Raw genomic sequence first — 20819 nt, forward strand, 5'->3', positions numbered from 1 at the left:
ATTTGAGTTTATTTATGGGATACTCTAATAACAGTCATGCTTATAGAGTATATAATCTAAGAACTCGAACCATTATTGAATCTGTAAATGTGGTATTTGATGACTTTGCTGATCTCCGCAGTAAACAGCTGAAGATGAAGTTGATGACTTAATTGCTGAAAGAGAAACAACAGAAGAAGACACTTCTACCATAGAGAGCCCAGACACAAACAGTCCAGTCTTAAGAGAAGAAGGTGTTGAGCCAAGTGTCACCACATCTGACTCAACACATCCTACAGAGACTGAATTGCAGCCAACTTTTGATGTCTGCAGAAAGGAACCATCAAGCAGAATTCAGAAAAATCACCCATCAACTCAAGTAGTGGGAGATATCTTTGATGGAATAAGGACCAGAAGAAAAGAGAGAGTAAACTACAGAGATATGGTAAGATTTGCAAATTTATCTTCTGAATGTGCACTAACTGGAACCACTTGTTTTGTGTCTTCAGTGGAACCAAGGAATATTGCAGAAGCTCTGAAGGATGAATTCTGGGTCAATGCAATGCATGAAGAGTTGAATCAATTCATCAGAAATGATGTTTGGTACTTAGTTCCCAGACCAAGCCATGTAAATGTGATAGGAACTAAGTGGATCTTCAAAAACAAAACTGATGAAAAAGGTACAGTGGTTAGAAACAAGGCTAGGTTAGTAGCACAAGGATACACTCAAATTGAGGGTATAGACTTTGATGAGACTTTTGCTCCAGTAGCTAGAATTGAATCTATTAGATTACTTCTTGCTATAGCCTGCTTTCTTAAAATCAAACTGTATCAGATGGATATCAAAAGTGCATTTCTGAATGGAGTTTTAAATGAAGAAGCATATGTAGAACAACCAAAGGGTTTTGAAGATTCTGCCAAACCTAATCATGTTTTCAAGCTTAAGAAGGCACTGTATGGTCTTAAACAAGCTCCTAGAGCTTGGTATCAAAGACTCACTGACTTCTTACTTGAAATACAGTTCAAAAGAGGGGAGGCAGACAGAACCTTGTTTGTTAGAAGAACTAATAATCATATCATTATTGTTCAGATATATGTTGATGACATTGTTTTTGGCTCTACTTGTGCTAACCTTTTGCAGTCTTTTGTAGATTCTATGTCTCACACTTTTGAAATGAGTATGGTAGGGGAGTTGAATTACTTCTTAGGACTCCAAATCAAACAGACAGGTGAAGGAATGTTTGTGAATCAAAAGAAGTATGCTCTCAATCTGGTCAAAAGGTTTGAGTTGGATACAGCCAAGCACATGAAAACTCCAATGGGTTCCAGCCAAAAACTGTCTAAGGATGATGTTGCAGAAGATGTCGACAGCACTCTCTACAGAAGCATGATTGGAAGCCTTCTGTATCTAACAGCAAGCAAGCCTGATATTATGTTTAGTGTTTGTGTGTGTGCCAGATATCAAGCTAATCCCAAGGTCACTCATCTTAAAGCTGTGAAGAGGATTATTAGGTATGTTGCAGGTACAGTAGACTTAGGGATTCAGTTTTTCAAAGACACAAATACAAACTTGATAGGCTTTAGTGATTCTGATTGGGCTGGGGATATTAGTGACAGAAAAAACACCTCAGGTGCATGTTTCTTTCTGGGGAATAATCTAGTTTCTTGGTTTAGTAGAAAGCAAAACTGTGTATCTCTCTCAACAGCTGAATCAGAATATGTAGTTGCTGGAGGGTGCTGTGGTCAACTAATTTGGATGAAACAAATGTTGGGGGATTATGGGTTAGCCAGTGATACCCTGACCATATATTGTGATAATTCAAGTGCTATTGACATTTCAAAAAATCCTGTTCAACACTCACGAACTAAACACATAGATATTAAACATCATTTTATTCGTGATATAGTTGAGAAAAATATTGTGTGCTTAAAGTACATTCCTACAGAAGATCAGCTGGCTGACATCTTTACAAAGGCATTAGATTATGAGAGGTTTTCAAAACTCAGAAAATCTCTCGGGATGTGTACTCAATAAACATGTCATGGAACGTGTTGCAGCACCTCATCAAATATCTTAAGCTGCAACACAATTTACTGAAGCATTAGCTTCATTAAATAATGACTTCACTGTGATGTATTATTTTCTAAATCAGTAACTGGAAGTCTTTCACCTTGAAACGTGATCATGCTTCATGTAAACATTTAGCCAATAATTACACTCACATAAGTCAAACTCCTCTATTTTGATAGTCATATCTTAGTAACTGAGGAACCTTCAAACTGAACACTTGATCATGTTCCATGTGAATTGTTTGACTTGAAAATAAGAGTTTATATATATATATATATTATTAAAAAAAAAAAAAATATATATATATATATATATATATATATATATATATATATATATATATATATATATATATATATATATATATATATATATATATATATATTATATATATATAATTGTATCTATGCCTGTCAGCAAATTTTTCTCACTATTAATCATTAATAAATGTGTTTTTCTATTTTTGTGAATATTTCATGAGTACTACGGTATTAATTTTATTTTTATTTGAATTATCCCTATTTATATGGGTCATGGGTACATGGGTTAATCCCTTATTTTTCCACTAAGTTCACTCCTTATTGTGCCATGTGTCACGATTCTGCTTTAAATTGCCAAGGAAATTTTATTCTCCTTAATCACACTCTCCCCAAGAAAAACGGACACCACTTCTTCACCTTCTCCACTTCAATTTTTTTTCTTTCTTTCTTCCGCAAAAATTAGGGCTTATAAATTTAGTGCTTCTTTTCTCAAAAATCTCACACTCAAAAATCAAAAGCACAAAGAAGCTATTTTTCCTTTATCTACTGTATCATGGCATCCCCACCTAGGAATTCTCTTCCAGCCGCCGATGATGATGCCCACAACGATGCTGCAGCACCTGAAGTGGCAGACCCAAATCTAGCCATCATCGTTCATCCGGTCAACCTTGATGCTATTCCTATCAGCTACATTGAGCCCGGCGACGAGCTGAACCCGATTGACCCAGACAACTTCGATTTTGTGGGTCCCTCTTCCACCGCCGGTAGGTTTCCAACGCGCCGGTCCAAGCGCACAAACCCTTTCCCAGATCTGAATACTGCAGTGCCACAACGCCGGAGAGGAGAAAACTCTCCCCGGAGAGGAAACAGAGGTGGAAGAAGAGGAGGCAGAGGTAGCCGCACTCCAGTTCGGTCAAATCCACGAAGAGGTCTTCATTTGGTAGATGAAGAAACTGATGATGAAACAGGGGATCCTACCTTCGCTGCACCACAGGCTCAAGCCTTATCCTCCAGCTCCTCCGAGTCTTCATCCAACAACTCACCTTCCCCAGCATCTACTCAGGGGGAGACGTCACAGCCCAGCATGGCAACAGCAGCCTCTCAAAATTCTGTTCCTGAAGATGTTGCTGCACCTGTTTCTGAAGGTGTTGCTGCACCTGTTCCAGAAGATGCTGCTGCACCCACTGCTTCAACAGATGTTCCTCAGAATGCTTCTGAGGGTGCTGCTCCCTATCAGGATGAAGAAATGCCTGATTTTTCTGGGATGTCTTCTGCAGAGCATGTTGACATTCCCACTGTTGATGCTCAGGATTTCACCACTACAGAAGAAACTCCATCAGCACCTCAGGGAGATCCTCTGGAAACCCTGGCAGAAGCAGCAGCTCAAGCAGATGCAATTCCTCCTCAGACTGAAGAACAACCAGAGAAAAGTGATGACAGCTGGGAGGTTCCTCTAGCTGCTTTTCGCAAAAATTTACCCTCCTCTGACTCTGACAGTGAATCCTCTGAAGACTCTTCTCAGCAGGAAGAAGGTGTTGCTCTACCTGCTGCATCACCTGAACCAGCATATGTCCCTGATGAGCTTGAAGATTCAGAAGATGATGACTCCTCAGAAGAAGAAGAACCAGACTTGGATGGGAAGAATTTGTCAACCCTTTTTGAGGTAACCAATGCCTTCAGTCCAAATTTTTACTTTGAATCTGATTCACTGTTGAGTCCTCAAGTCATGAATTGTCAATTCATTGAGGAAAAGAAAATTTCTAAGGAAGAATTTGATAGGCATAGGATAACTGCTTTTCTTCACCAAAGAAAAATACTTAACTTAGTTGAGATTGCCTGCTCTTATGATCCCATGGCTGTGAAGGAATTTTATGCCAATTTGCAAACCTCCTTTTTAAAGAAAAACTCTCCAAACTTTGGCAAAGTTTTTGTGCGCAATTCTATCTTTTATTTTTCTCCCAAAATTATCAACTCTCACTTACAAACTCCTACTGTGATTGATGAGGATAATTATGGTGATTTTACTGAGATTTGCAAAGTTATTTCTGGAAATCGTTTAAGAAATTGGCCTGCACACCCAAGAAAATTCCAAGTGTCTCAACTCACTGCTTTTTACTCTGTCCTATTTAGACTCACAGTGATGAATTGGATTCCATCCAAAAATGTCTCTGTGGTAACTAAACCTCATGCTGTACTCATGTACAAATTGGGGATGGGATTACCAGTGGATTTTGGCAAACTGTTCTTTGATTCTATTGGTCATCTTGCCCAGAAAATTTCACCCTCCACTCATCTTCCTTATCCTTCTCTCATCTATTCCATCTTACTCTCTCAAAACTTGGGCCAAGATGACTCAGAATATCTTCACACTCCACAAGGCATGATCACTGTTTCCCAAAATTTTCTGAGAGCTCCTCATGTTCAAGATCTTCCCTGGAATGGAGATAATTTTCTCTCAACTGAATCAGGTCAAAATAACATTGGTACTGAGGGTGTTGCACCTCATGTTGACAACACTTCTAACCTTCTTGTGTCTGTTCCTAGAGATCTTCTATTGCAGCAGCTTACTCATTCTCTAGCTCAGATTACCTATCATCAGTCCATGGTGGAGATGATTCAGAAGGCTCTTTCTGATCAAAAAGGGGGAGAAAAAGATCATGAAACTGAAGCAGGAACATCTCACCCTTTGGATGCTAGAGGCAGAGAGCAAGGAGTCAATGAAGAGGAAGCAAAGAAAGAGGGTGAAGCTCAAGAAGAAAGCAGTGGATCTAGTGATGGAGGAGGAGCAGCAGCTGATACTGAGGAGACCTTGGAGACTCTGGATATTTTACTTTAGATTGTTTTCATGAACAATTTTTTCCATGGTTACTTTTGCATAACAAATCCCATTAACACCAAGGACCTGCACTTCTTAGAGCAATACCCTGGCATTATTCGTTGGCCGGCCACCGTTCTTCGCCTCGCAGACGACTTGGGCACTTCTTCTGTACGTTTCCAAAATTAAACCACTAATCAAAACTAATTAATCACTAACATATTTATATTTTGTTGGTTTGTCTAATGGAAATTGATTTACAGGCTGAAATAAAACGAGGGGATGTTCCGAAATATATCCAGTGTTACATGCACGAAACAGGCTGTTCTGAAGAGGACGCGCGCGAGCACATCAAGAAAGATCTGATTGATGGTCTCTTGAAGAAGATGAACAACGAAATACTATTTATGGATAAGCCCATAGAGAATTTTCAGGCAATTGCTATGAATCTTGCTCGGATTGGTTTCAGCTTTTACCAATTTGGTGATGGTTTTGGTGCACCAGATAGTGACACCAAGACATATATGGTTTCACTCTTGGTTGAACCAATCCCTATTCCATCACCACGCTCTTGAAGACAATGCGCACCCACTCTTATTTCTCGGAGACGATCGAATAAAGTAATTTGTATTTCTAGCATTTTCATTTTTCGTCGAGCTAATAAAGAACTGCAGAAGTTCTGTCCTAAGTTTTTTCAAGCAATAATACTACAATTAGTTTTTCCAAGCAACAAATGAAGACAAATTAGTACATGTTTTACTGACTTCAAACTACTACAACTCATTTATCCAACACTAATTTCTATTCTATATGTAACACACTATCATCCGTGCAAAATTTTAATGACGGGCATTCAATTGTATGCCGACAAATCAACTTATAACTGAGATAATTTTCCCAATAAATCCCCAAGCATGAAACTGAAGAAATTAACTTTTAACTGCCACAGTAATATAATTGCGGACAGAAAGTTAGAAATAAATTGAAAAAGAATCAGTAAAAATACAAGTACACGATTAACACTAAGGAGCTGCACTTTTTAGAGCAATACCCTGGAATTATTCGTTGGCCTTCCATTGTTCTTCGCCTCTTAGGGGACTTGGGCACTTCATCTGTACGTTTCTAAAATTAAACCACTAAATCAAAACTAATTAATCACTAACAGATTTATATTTTGGTTGTCTAATGAAAATTGATTTACAGGCTGAAATAAAACGAGGGGATGTTCCGAAATATATAGAGTGTTACATGCACGAAACAGGCTGTTCTGAAGAGGACGCACGCGAGTACATCAAGAAAGATGTGATTGATGATCTGTTGAAGAAGATGAACAAAGAAATAATATTTATGGATAAGCCGATAAAGAATTTTCAGACAACTGCTATGAATCTTGCTCGGATTGGTTTCAGCTTTTACCAGTTTGGTGATGGTTTTGGTGCACCAGATAGCGACACCAAGACAAATTTGGTCTCACTCTTGGTTGAACCAATCCCTATTCCATCAACAAGCTCTTGAAAACAATGCCCACCCACTCAGCACCCAAACTTGTCGGAGACGATCGAATAAAGTAATTTGTATTTCTAGTATTTTCATTTTTCATCGAGCTAATAAAGAACTGCATAAGTTCTGTACTGGTCGAATAAAGTAATTTGTATTTCTTGCATTTTCATTTGTCGTCGAGTTAATAAAAAACTGCAGAAGTTTTGTACTAAGTTTTTTAAAGCAATAATACTATAATTAGTTTTTCCAAGCAACAAATAAACACAAATTAGTACATGTGTTACTTACTTCAAACTACTACAACTCGCTTATTGATTAAACACTAATTTCTATATGTACAAATTATGGTCTGTGCAAAATTTTAATGACGGGTATTAAACCGTATGCCGACAAATCAACATATAACCGTTTCCCAATAAATCCCCAAGCATGAAACTAAAGAAATTAACTTTCAAGTGTCGTTACTACTATGTACTGTAAATTGTAGCTAACGGACAGATACTAATCCCCATAGCTTACTATTAGTCTTGTTACATTTTCATGCATACAATCTGAAACACGTGAATTAATTTCACAATGTGTTTTTAACTTTTCTTAAACTCTAAACTAAATCTTAGTTAGTGGGCTAAGTAGGGTTAAGTAGTGCTTAGTGGATTTAATTATGGAATTTATCTTAACTTCCTAACTAACCCACTAACCCATTATCTTGAGTGCTCTTGTGGTTGGTTTTCTTGCAGATCATGGGCTGATGAGTGGAAGCTTGGCAAGTCTATAAATACCAAACTCAAGACTCAAGAATATACAGATTTCGAGAAAACAAAAAGAGAGCTAAAGTTTAATCTCGAGAATTTTAGAGTGTTTTCTAGGATCTGTTTTACGTACTCCTTATGAGTACATTCTTTGAAATCTAGAATTTTTAATATTTTTCTTTTAATATCTAGATTTGATTGTAAGAATGATATTGAAAAAGATTCATTCATAAGGAAGAAGTTTTCGCACTCTTCTGTTTGTATTCTTGGAATATTGATTTTAATATATTTTTTCCGTCCTGTAAAGGGCAAGTTCACAAGTCTTTACTTGTGAACATTTTTAATTCTGAGTATTGTTCTTTTATCTTTATATTTCCGCTGCATGTTTGTTCAAGTGTCATAACACTTAAGATAACATCTCTGTATAATACGAATTCGGGACCATAAATTCTTTCACAATCAGCAATGTACAAATTAATACCGGATGCATATAAAGTAGGATAAAATTCATTTTGCACCCCTGTACTATGAGAAAGGTATCGTTTACCCCCTGGTGTATGAAAAACATCAAACACCCCCCTGCCGTTAACTTTTTTCTTGAATCCGTTAGTCAAACCCTTTGACTGGCCGTTATAAAGACCCGTTGGCTTTTTTTTTTTGACGAAATTACCCCCAATAATCACTATATATAGATTGTCTAGTTTTAGCCATTTTTTTACTAAATTTTCCCACTTATTCAGCCATTTTTTCACTCTTTTCAACATGTTTTTTTTTCACTACCCATTTTTTCTTCTGTTCTTGAATTCTTCATTTGTCTTAGATCCACATATTTGTAAACCAACTAACTATGTTTCATATTGATTGTAACCAAACAACTTAATTTTAGATTCTTCAAAAACAACTGAACATGTTTCTTATTCTTTCCAGCAAAAACAAATGTATCCAAAAAATTGGCCAATCAAACAAAACCTATATAGAGATTATTGGGGGTAATTTCGTCAAAAAAAAGCCAACGAGTCTTTATAACGGCCAGTCAAAGGGTTTGACTAACAGATTCAAGAAAAAAGTTAACGGTAGGGGGGTATTTGATGTTTTTCATACATCAGGGGGGGTAAACGATACCTTTCTCATAGTACAGGGGTGCAAAATAAATTTTACCCTATAAAGTATGAGCTTATTGCAAATACCACCCATGTATAATCTCTAATTGTCAAATATCCCCTTGTGAAAAAAAAAGCACTAACTCCCCCTTATGTTAACATTTTCGAAGCACACTGCACCCTTTTTGATTTTAGACTTTGACTAATGGTGAATAGACAAAGATACCCTAAGGGGTTTTTTAGCAATTAGTAAAGTATAATACACTAATTTTAGAATCACTTTAATTTTATAAATATTATGCATTTTTTTTAATTCTTAAAAATAAAAATTAAAAATTAAACAAGAAATAAATATATATTGTAACGTTACAAGTTCTTATATGCTTTTTTTTAGTATTTTTATATGCTTTGTAATTGTTTGTTATATTTTATATTAAATTAACAATAATCATTAAAAGAAAAAAAAAAAAAAAGAGAAAAAAACAAAAAGAGGTCTTCTTCTCTGCCCCGTCTCAACCAGGTGCTGCCCTGCTACAACACCACAACCATCTTCTCCATATCCATCACTACAACAACAGTGAAAATGGTAGCTATAAACACACAACAAAAAGAATGATTTTGACTGCAAATCCTTATAGTGCTCCTGTAACCATTATCAACACACACATATACATATGTGACTGCAAATCCACAGCTGGAGTTTCGACAGCCATGGATTGGGAGTTTTTGATGCAGGGGGTCGATTCGTGAGGAAGATGACGAACAAAGAAGAAAAGAAAAAGATGTGGGGGGCAACTCTGTCATTTCCCATAGCAAAAGTGAAGGAAAAATCGCACAACTCGCGCGTGTGAGACACGATTCGATTCCAGGGGTCTCAATGCTTTGACTTTGATTACACAGGAGGGTATGAGTGAATTTTTATTTGACGGGGGTATTTGACAGGGGGTATTTGACAATTACGTATTACACAGGGGTGGTATTTGCAATTTACTCTATATATATATATTAGCAGCGACGACGAATCTGTGTTCCGGTGGCGGAGAGATCTCGGCGGAATCAAAGTGTTTCCGTTCAATTTGTCCCTCTCGAATCTACTTCGCACGAAACCCCCACCTTTAGAACTCGTCGGAAGATTTGGTCGGAAAAGCCTGCCCTGTCGAACTTACCTTGGACCAGTCCACACCCTTAGATCTCGTCGAAAAAACTTCCCCGCATTCGTGGTTCTCGCCAGAAAACCGTGGTTGAAGGACGCAAGGGCTGAAGATCCTCCATTATCGACGAATACCAGAGGGCTGGGGTTCTTCAAGAACTTTGCGGCGACAAAGAGAAATTGGCGAAGGATGATGAGATAGTCATGAAGGCGAAGAGGGAATAACATCGGTCACCGACGAGAAGAGTGGAGGAGGCGGTTGGTGGAAGGAAAGAGGAGGCGGTGGAGGAAAAAATTTGGGGAAGAACGAAGAAGACGATGTATTCCTTTAGATTTTTTTTTCGGGTCCCTTGTGGTTTGGACATTTTGCATATGACTCCCTTATGGTATGAATTTAGGCACATAACCCCCTTGTGGTTTTGATATTTTGCACATGACCCCCTTATGGTATGGAATTAAGCACATAACCCCCTTGTGGTTTTGAAATTTTTCACATAACCCCCTTATGGTACGAAATTAGCACATAACCCCCTAGAATAGAAAACTGAAAAAGACTAAATTATCCCTGTCATGTCAAAAATTATTGTTTTAATTTAAAAATAATTATTTTATAAAATGAAAAGTTTAATGTATTTTTTTTGTAAAATGAGAATATAATATATTATTGTGTCTTTTTTTTTTTAATTTTACAGCACAAAGGTATAAAATACTAGTTATTGTATGACTGACAATTTATTTAATTTTAAAAATCAATTTGAAAATCTTTAACATTGTCTTTATTTTTTGTATTCTTTTAGAAAAATCTAAAAAAAATATTTCTCTAAAGTTGAAATGAAAAATTATTTTTTAAAAAAAAATACATGTGTGGTAAAATAGAAAAAACACAATAATATATTATATTTCTCATTTAAAAAAAATTACATTAAGCTTTTCATTTTATAAAATAATTATTTTTAAATTAAAACAAGAACTTTTGACTTGATAGGGGTAATTTAGTCTTTTCCAGTTTTCTATTCTAGGGGGTTATGTGCTAATTTCATACCATAAGGGGGTCATGTGCAAAATTTCAAAACCACAAGGGGGTTATGTGCCTAATTTCATACCATAAGGGGGTCATGTGCAAAATGTAAAAATCACAAGGGGGTTATGTGCCTAAATTCATACCATAAGGGGGTCATGTGCAAAATGTCTAAACCACAAGGGGGCTAAGTGCTATTTACCCTTTTTTTACTGTATTCTTTTTGTTTGTTTTAACAATTTTAAAAATTACAATTTAGTCCTATAAATTTAGATTATTTATAATTAAATCAATCTGGTTTTTTTCCTCTTATAAATGGATATTTATGTCATTTCACCCTGAAAATAGAATAAAAAATCGCACGTTCCGTGAGTAAGAGACACGATTTGCCTCTAGGGGTTCGGATGCCTTGACTTTGTTAACATAAGGGGGAATTAGTGAGTATTTTTTTCACACGAGGGAATCTATTATTGTTGGAGTTTGTTGGAGTTTGTTAGTCAATCCATTCAACACACTCTGATCAGTGTGTGACTCTGTTTTCTTCCATGAGAGAGAAAAGAGGAGAGAGAGAGAGATTGAAATTTCGTTTAACTCTTTTTCAACCTACAAAAGAAGTCTTCCAACTTCCTCATTCTATAGAAATTGCAAGTCACTATTAATCATAGACTTGCTGACTTTTAATATATATATATATATATATATATATATATATATATATATATATATATATATATATATATATATATATATATTTTTTAATTGTAAATGATTGCTGTTATATTTGTATTTGGTTCCCTAGGTTTTATTTTTCAATTTTGATAATTAATATTTTTTTTGAAGGAAAAATGAAAATATAATAATTAATATTACTCAATAGAAAATTAAATTTGTCATTTTGGTTCCTGAAATATAATTTATAGTTGACAGTAATAGTATGGTTACCGTGCTGAATTAGGTACAGAGATCAATTGGTGTATATATAAAATAACTGAATATAATTAATTTCTCTAAATGCTCCTTATAATATCCAACAAGAACTTTTTTATCTGATCAGCATCCTGCACTCCACCATGAACTCCCTGCAAGTAATTATTTGTTAAGCCAAGAAATAAAAACATCATTTATGCATATTTTTTTATCGAATAGTTTAATTTATTTTTACCTCTGCAGATGAAGTAAAAAGAATGGCTTGTTGTGAGGTAGTAATGCAGATATCAATGAGATGAAATCCAAGCACACTAATTGCTTCCATTAGTTTAGTAAGCCTTCCTCTCTTCTTCTGGACGATAATCTTTATCCATATCTTCGTCCCGCAAATGTGGTTTACCTCAACTTCCTGCTGATGATCCAAGTGATGATAATTAAGAACAATTAACTATAATTAAGAAAAGATCATTAAACTGTATTTTATTAATTATCATATATACCGCGATTTTCATCGGGTGGTCGTCGTCATTAATATTAATGTCTTCATTTTTGGTGTTTCTGTTTTCGTCGGTGGCCTCCATTTGGAGTATTTGGTCAGTAAGCTCTTCGACGGAATTTCTCAGCTCTTCAATGTAAGCGATTGCATCGGTTATTATGGTTGCTTTGTTCATCTACATACATCCATCATTAAACTTTCAAAATTAATAAAAGTAATATAGAATAATTAAAAAAAGAAACCAAAAAAAAAAGGGTTTTGACTTCCTGCATTTGTGATAATCGGGACTAAGGAGCGGAGCTCGAGCTGTCTATCGTTGAGTTTCTTTCGCCTCCTTCTTTCAGCCTCGAGGTTTTTGGATATGAACTCTCGGTCGACGCCATTGTCTTCTTGGTCGGTTTTCTTCCTCTTATCCATTCTACTCCAATTTTTTCTGTCTTCATCAGTTATGCATAAATCTTCGAATGCAGTATCCATCCATACACAACAAAATGTATATATCGAGGGATTCGTTAAGTGAAATCCGGTCTCAATTAGTTTTCTTGGGATTGCAGAATAGATGTAATATAGCAGTTTGATATATATATACATATGATATGATGAGTGTTATTCACAAGAAGAGCACTTTAATTTGTGTTTTAGGAAGAGAGAGAAGAGAAGGGGAATCTTTCTTGTTGTAGTTTGTTAGGCATCTATTCAACGTACACAATTATCAGTTTCTTTGGGCGTTGAGAGCCTCGTTTCTAGCATGAGAGAGAGAGAGAGAGAGAGAGAGAGAGAGAGAGAGAGAGAGAGAGAGAGAGAGAGAGAGAGAGAGAGGTTGTTAAGCCAAGAAATAATTAAATATCTAAAAAGTTTATATGTGATATATTTTTATATTTTTTAGGAGTGGGATAAAACCTAAAATTGAATAATATGATTAATAATTAAAATCAATTAGTCATAAGAATAAAACTCATAAAAATTAAAATAAGTGAACGTCATAAGGATTGAAGCCATCAGAAAGAAAGCCATCAAGGTTAAAAAGTCAAGAGAATTAAAATCAGTAAAAAAATCATAAGAATATAATAAGCTAAAGCATTAGTTTAATAATATGATTAATAATTGTTAAGCACATGCATAATAAGAAGCTGACAGAGAAACTTCAGAGCCATCTTAATTCTTAATTACCCCATAAGTTGTACATTAATTGTTCTTCCCTCTTGCTTAGTTTAGTGCTCTCTCCGGTCCAATATCTCGTCTCAAGTTGTTAAGTACTTGTTAAGAAAATTAATAAATATTATGTTTTATATTAAAAGAATTAGAATATGATCACTAAATTACTACAATCGCTTCCCCATGACTTGTACAAAATAAGAGAAAAAGAAGGCAAACATTTCACCACCGACTATTGTGATTTGTTGGTGTATTATCAAATTTTATAGCATGTTACAGTGGATGAAATATACCGGGTAAATCATTATTTTTCATATACACAAACACACATTTGTATTCATATTGGTGTGTGTAGAATAGATCAACAACGAAAAATAATCCGATGTAATCTTCATCGGCCGTAACATAAAAATAATTTATCAAGTGTTTCCACATCATATATATACGTAGATCAAGTGTGCAAATATATTCAGTGTATTTCGTTAGCTCTAGCATCCAGATACACACTTCTAAAAATACTCTGAAATCATCATATATATAATTTTACCAATATTTGTTGGAATATTGCGTCGAATTTACATAATTGAGATTTCTGAAAATAATTTGTTGAAAATTTCATATTTTTTGTTAAATTATAATAGTTATCTAATTTGAAAATATTTTTTTATAAATTTTGTGATTGATTATAATTTCATTTCAAAATATGAATGATTTTTTTTCTTTCTAGTATTATATAATCAATGTGTTTCAATTATATATGTTGCATAATTCTTTCTTTCTATGTTAGATTTACCAGAAGATCTACATCATACGACTACCTACTATATATGATTATAGTAAAAAGTATAAAAGCCATACGTGTTAAGAAAAATATGCGCTAAATTTCTCTGTGGTTTTTTTCTTGCGTTAAATCCCGTTGTGTTTCATTTTATTTTGTACAAAATCCCATTTTCCATTAAAAGTTAACTCCGTGAACTATAGAAGGGATTTTATGCAAGTTTTTTATAACATAGGAGGATTTTGTGCATGGTTTCGCAACACAGAGGGGCCTATGCAAAATTAATTAAATTCATTTAAAATTCAAATTATTTTTTTAAATAAAGTAGCATACATCTATTAATTTAAAATATGAAAAACTAAAAAAAATATTCGAGATAGAAAGTGGAACGAATTCTCAAATATTCATGTTTTTTTTCACATATAATTAATCCACAATAAATTATAAAAATATATAATAATTCTAATAAATTATATCATATAAAAATTGATTTTAAAAAAAAATCACCACACCTATTAATTTCTATTTTCCCTATTGTAACCGAATAAATGTGCTCGACTTAATTTAAGAAAGTAATATGAAATTAAACGAATAAATTAATTTTGCATAAAACTTCCTTGTATTGTAGAAGATATGCCTTAAACCCCATATTATGAAAAAAATTGCATATAATCTCCTTTGTAGTTAAGCGTTAACATTTAATGAAAAAGAGGATTTCATGCAAAATAAAATAAAATACAAGAGGGGAGTTTGGCGCATGTTTTCTTTCACACGAAGTTTTATGCTTTTTACCTATATATAATATGTCAAATGGCCAAAAATCTGATTTTCTTTTGCAAGTTACATAATTAAATCATACTTTTGAAATCAAGTGGAGTAAATATCTCACATGTGAAACCTAGTGGACAAAAATAATAACCCTCTTGTCTATAAACTATTTATATTACATAATTCCTAATAGTGCAACAACATTGAACCAATTTAATTAATCCCATCATCAAAACCAATAGAGACCGATGGCAATTCCGTAAATCTGACATCCCTTTATTCACTTCACTATGGATTCAACCTTCAACTATAAATACCTTGCTAATATCAACATCCAAGGTACACCTTTTCTATCAGCACTCATATTTCATTTCTTCTTACAACAGAAAGAAAAAAAAAACAGCTCATAATCGACGTAAGCGCCGAAACGGTATGGAGGAGGCAAGAAGATCCGGAAACTACGGAAGGAGCATTTGGGATCACGATTACGTTCAGTCCCTCGCCACTCCATACACGGTAAGGAAAAAAAAAACTTATCTCTTGCTTGATGATATAAATATATATTACTAGTTTCGTTAATTATGGGAAAATTTCATCAAACACGTTTCACGATTGGATGAGAGCATCCGTAAGACGCAAATTTAATATCTGACGGTTGTTTGTTGGAAATGCAGGACGAGAAATACGTAGAGCAAGCTGAGAAGCTGAAAAGGCAGGTGCAGATAATCATCAACGAAACAGAAAATCATACGCTAGAGCAACTTGAACTTATCGATAATTTGCAGAGGTTCCATATATCCGACCACTTCGAGGATTCAATCAAAAAGATCTTGGGCGACATTTACCGTGATGAATTTGATGACGGCAAACACGTGCAACACTTGCATGTTACATCTCTCAAATTTAGACTTCTCAGACAAAATGGATTTCTTGTCCCTCAAGGTGCATTTTATATATCTTTTTTTTTATTTAAGAACACCAATATTAATTTTTTTTTTTTAAATCATTTTGTTTTATACAGAGGTTTTCGGTAGTTTCTTAGACAAGGAAGGAAATTTTAAGGAGTGTTTTGCTGGTGATGTGAAGGGAGTTTTGTCTCTGTATGAAGCTTCGTTTTTATCCGTCGAAGGTGAGAGAATATTGGATTCTGCCAAAAAATTCTCGACTCGTCATCTAACTGAAAAGGTGAAGAAAATCGAAGACGCCATTCTAGCTGAGAAAGTTAGGCATGCATTGGAGCTTCCACTGCACTGGAGAGTGCATAAACTCGAAGCAAGATGGTTTATGAACATCTACAATGGTGACCCTATTCTTCTCCAATTGGCCGCACTGGACTTCAACATGGTTCAAGCCATTTATCAGGACGAACTTAAACAGCTATCGAGGTGCTTATTTATCGTCGTTTTTTAATTAAATTAGCAGAAATGAAGAAATTATGTGACAGTTATAATTATATTATTACCTTACAGGTGGCATAAAGAAACCGGTCTTGCAGACAAGTTGGGGTTTGCCAGGGACCGATTGCCAGAGTGTTACTTATGGGCTGTCGGATATACACCTGAGGTTCGATTTGGGTATCCCAGGGAGTTTATGACCAAGATTGCTGTAATGATTACAATTATAGACGACATATACGATGTGTACGGTACGATGGATGAACTCGAGCTTTTCACCGATACGGTCGAGAGGTAAATTAATTGGTTAATACAATGTATTTATATATTACCAAGATCCTAGTAAGTTTTAATTAATTAATATAATTATTACATAATCAGGTGGGATATTAACGCATTGGACCGCTTACCCGAATACATGCGAATCAGCTTCCTAGCTCTGTTTAACTGCGCTAATGAATTCGCTTACAAAGTTCTCAGGGACCAAGGTCTCATCATCATCTCAAAACTGAGAAAATTGGTATTTATATGCAAATAATTCGGTTTTTTTTTCTTCGTTTTTTCGTTTCTTCTTCTGATCATCTTCTTACATGCATGTACTGATTATGTACAGTGGGCGGAACTGTGTAGAGCTTACTATAAAGAAGCACAATGGTTCCACAGTGGGTATCGCCCGAGCACGAACGAGTACATCAACTTAGCCTGGGTTTCGATTACAGGCCCTCTGCTTCTTTTCCATGGTTACTTTTGCATAACAAATCCCATTAACACCAAGGACCTGCACTTTTTAGAGCAATACCCTGGAATTATTCGTTGGCCGGCCACCGTTCTTCGCCTCGCAGACGACTTGGGCACTTCTTCTGTACGTTTCCAAAATTAAACCACTAATCAAAACTAATTAATCACTAATATATTTATATTTTTTTGGTTTGTCTAATGAAAATTGATTTACAGGCTGAAATAAAACGAGGAGATGTTCCGAAATATATCCAGTGTTACATGCACGAAACAGGCTGTTCTGAAGAGGACGCGCGCGAGCACATCAAGAAAGATCTGATTGATGATCTGTTGAAGAAGATGAATAACGAAATACTATTTATGGATAAGCCCATAGAGAATTTTCAGGCAATTGCTATGAATCTTGCTCGGATTGGTTTCAGCTTTTACCAATTTGGTGATGGTTTTGGTGCACCAGATAGTGACACCAAGACATATATGGTTTCACTCTTGGTTGAACCAATCCCTATTCCATCAACACGCTCTTGAAGACAATGCGCACCCACTCTTATTTATCGGAGACGATCGAATAAAGTAATTTGTATTTCTAGCATTTTCATTTTTCGTCGAGCTAATAAAGAACTGCAGAAGTTCTATTCTAAGTTTTTTCAAGCAATAATACTACAATTTGTTTTTCCAAGCGACAAATGAAGACAAATTAGTACATGTTTTACTGACTTCAAACTACGTACTACAACTCATTTATCCAACACTAATTTCTATTCTATATGTAACAAACTATCATCCGTGCAAAATTTTAATGACGGGCATTCAATTGTATTTCCGACAAATCAACTTATAACTGAGATAATTCCCAATAAATCCCCAAGCATGAAACTAAAGAAATTAACTTTTAAGTGTTGTTACTACTATGTACTGTGAATTGTAGCTAACAGATACTAATCCCCATATAGCTTACTATTAGTCTTGTTACATTTTCATGCATACAATCAGCAATGTACAAATACCGGATGCATATAAACTATACTTCCGTCCTCTCACTATTGTTCGAACATAATTTGAAACCATAATTCGAAAAAACGGGATCCTTAAAAGAGACAAATAGGAAGAAGAAGAAGAAAATTGGGAATCTATTATTGTTGGAGTTTGTTAGTCAATTCATTAACACACTGTGATCAGTGTATGACTGTGTGAGACTCTATTTCCTTGCATGAGAGAGAAAAGAGGAGAGAGAGAGAGAGAGCGCGCGAGATTGTTAATTATCCCCATTCGTCATCCAAAAATTAAAAAAAAAAAGTAATATTATCTTTTAATTGTAAATGATTGCTGTTATATTTGTATTTGGTCCAGTGGGTTTTATTTTTCATTTTGATAATTAATATATTTTTTTTGAAGGAGAAATGGAAATAAAATAATTAATATTACTAAATAGAAAATTAAATTTGTCATTTTCGTTCCTGAAATATAATTAATGGTTGATAGGAATAGTATGGTTGCCGTTCTGAATTAGGAACAGAGATCAATTGGTTTATATATAAAATAATTGTCCATTAAATATAATTAATTCCTCTAAATGCTCCTTATAATCTCCAACAAGAACTTTTTTATCTGATCAGCATCCTGCACTCCACCATGAACTCCCTGCTAGTAATTATTTGGTAACACAAAAAAAAAAAAAATATATATATATATATATATATATATATATATATATATATATATATATATATATATATATATATATATATATCATTTATGCATATTTTTATTGAATAATTTAATTAATTTATTTTTACCTCTGCAGATGAAGTAAAAAGAATGGCTTGTTGTGAGGTAGTAATGCAGATATCAATGAGATGAAATCCAATCACACTAATTGCTTCCATTAGTTTAGTAAGCCTTCCTCTCTTCTTCTGGACGATAATTATTTTTACCTCAACTTCCGGCTGATGCTCCAAGTCATGATAATTAAGAACAATTAACTATAATTAAGAAAAGATCATTAAAATGTATTTTATTAGTTATCATATATACCGCGATTTTGATCATCTGGTGGTCGTCATCATTAATATTAATATCTTCAAATTTGGTGTTCCTGTCTTCGTCGGCGGCCTCCATTTGGAGTATTTGGTCAGTAAGCTCTTCGACGGAATTTCTCAGCTCTTCAATGTAAGCGATTGCATCGTAGACATGGCCACGGGGCGGGTCGGGTCCGGGTCCGACTTTTAGGGGACTCGAAACCGACCCGCGGGGAACCGGGTCCGGGTCCGGGGCGGGTCCACCCAAGTCCATTCGGGTCCGGGTCCAATCCGGTTTTTCAAAAAAAAAAAAAATCTTTTTTTTTTTTAAACAAAAAAAACTTATATTGAAACTTGAAAAAACATGAGATTAACTTTAAATTCAAAATTAAAAAAATAATTGAATTTAAACATTGAACAATTTTAGAAAAAAATGAAACAATTAAGACCTTGAGACATAAACTAAATAAAATGAAAGTCGTGAAGATTGGATTATGGGTATTTATAAGTGAAAATAATAATTGAGAAATTTTTCAAAATTTCAAAATTCAAAAAAAATCAATATTCAATCTTTCTTTTAAATTAAATCGGATTTTTTTTATATTTTTCAAAATTAAATATATATGCATTTGTTATTAGTTGGGATTTTTGATATTAATAATAGTCAACATGACAATTAATAATTTATAGAACATTAGTTATACAATTATTATAATCATTTGATACTGTTATTTATATTTTTATATTTATAGTTAGGATTATTATAACAAGGAATATATATAACATAAACAAAAGGTGTAAAATGATTATAATAAATAATGTTAAATAGATTATTAATTATCATATTCATTATTATTAAATAATTGAATTAAATTATTAACAAATATAATATAATAAAAATAATTTAAAAAAATGAATGGACTTGAGCTTAATCCATTTAAATCTTACGATTCGATTCTAATATTTGAATAAAATGTAAATGTAAAAAAAAAAGATTAAATCATATGATCTACGATTTAATTCTTACGATTTTTACAAACTAAGCTAAACCATTTATTAAAACAGAAATCACATCATAATATTTTGATTATACTCGTCATATATAGTTTTATTTTTAAAGTAAGAAATTAATTGGAATGAGATATAATCTATTTTTGTTAAAATAAACATCATCTATATTTTTAAATAATTATCTTATGATAAAATAATCAATAATTTTAATAAGTTCTTGTCAACAATTGAGGTTAATCGATTTAAATTAATTGAAATGAGTTATAATCATTTTTTTTAAATAAACATCTTATTTTATTTTTCATTCGAATTTTTCACACTATCGATTTTAATAACATAAGTGAGTTTGTATTAAATCAACGCGTTTGTTTATATATTGAATTGATTCAATATTTTATATTTTTCAATAGTGGAGATTATATTGATATAATAATTAATAATAGATGTTTTGAAATATTGAATGGTGATTCTATATATTTTTTAAAAGTTTCTTATATTGCATTTGTTAATAATTTAATTAAAATTATTTAATAACAATTAATATGAAAATTAATAATTTATTTAACATATTTATCATTTTACACCAGTGTTTTATATTATATATATTTATTGTCTATATTAAAATAAAAATGTTGGTTGGCCCAATGGTAAGAATTGCTTATTCTTCCCCATCTTCCCGAGTTCGAAAAAAACCGGTTTAGTATCCATCCATACACGACAAAATGTATATATCGAGGGACTCGTTAAGGGAAATCCGGTCTAAATTAGTTTTCTTGGGATTGCAGAATAAATGTAATATAGCAGCTTGATATATATATATATATATATATATATATATATATATATATATATATATATATATATATATATGAGAGAGAGAGGGGAGGTTGTT

At 33.6% G+C, this 20819-nt stretch overlaps 2 protein-coding genes across 2 annotated transcripts; one reads left to right on the forward strand and one right to left on the reverse strand.

The window, feature by feature from the left end:
- Positions 1 to 11508: 11508 nt before the first annotated feature.
- On the reverse strand, positions 11509 to 12682 carry LOC148766035 (transcription factor DYT1-like). The gene is made up of 4 exons (XM_088811856.1): positions 12336 to 12682; positions 12070 to 12240; positions 11805 to 11981; positions 11509 to 11721 (listed from the first exon to the last, which is right to left on the reverse strand). Exons 1-4 carry the CDS (start codon positions 12654 to 12656, stop codon positions 11650 to 11652), a joined length of 741 nt encoding a protein of 246 aa, XP_088667982.1. The 5' UTR covers positions 12657 to 12682; the 3' UTR covers positions 11509 to 11649.
- A 2386-nt stretch (positions 12683 to 15068) lies between these two features.
- On the forward strand, positions 15069 to 17558 carry LOC148766036 (trans-alpha-bergamotene synthase-like). Its single transcript, XM_088811551.1, has 7 exons — positions 15069 to 15282; positions 15441 to 15708; positions 15788 to 16151; positions 16236 to 16454; positions 16542 to 16680; positions 16774 to 17022; positions 17115 to 17558. The coding sequence occupies exons 1-7, from the start codon at positions 15199 to 15201 to the stop codon at positions 17424 to 17426; spliced, it is 1635 nt and encodes a 544-aa protein (XP_088667677.1). The 5' UTR covers positions 15069 to 15198; the 3' UTR covers positions 17427 to 17558.
- Positions 17559 to 20819: the final 3261 nt, after the last annotated feature.

The sequence above is a fragment of the Erythranthe guttata genome, chromosome 13 (assembly GCF_056151865.1).
Source record: "Erythranthe guttata isolate IM_541 chromosome 13, IM_541, whole genome shotgun sequence".
In the NCBI taxonomy this organism is placed as follows: domain Eukaryota; kingdom Viridiplantae; phylum Streptophyta; class Magnoliopsida; order Lamiales; family Phrymaceae; genus Erythranthe; species Erythranthe guttata.

Bases quoted from the DNA above. Each gene is read 5' to 3' on its own strand.
- LOC148766035 (XM_088811856.1), bottom strand. From the start codon at position 12,656: ATGTATATATATATCAAACTGCTATATTACATCTATTCTGCAATCCCA. The intron at 12,241-12,335 runs GCAGGAAGTCAA...GGATGTATGTAG, and splicing joins TAGTCCCGATTATCACAAAT to ATGAACAAAGCAACCATAAT. The intron at 11,722-11,804 runs GTAAAAATAAAT...AATTACTTGCAG, and splicing joins TTTTTACTTCATCTGCAGAG to GGAGTTCATGGTGGAGTGCA.
- LOC148766036 (XM_088811551.1), top strand. From the start codon at position 15,199: ATGGAGGAGGCAAGAAGATCCGGAAACTACGGAAGGAGCATTTGGGAT. The intron at 15,709-15,787 runs GTGCATTTTATA...TGTTTTATACAG, and splicing joins TGGATTTCTTGTCCCTCAAG to AGGTTTTCGGTAGTTTCTTA. The intron at 17,023-17,114 runs GTACGTTTCCAA...ATTGATTTACAG, and splicing joins ACGACTTGGGCACTTCTTCT to GCTGAAATAAAACGAGGAGA.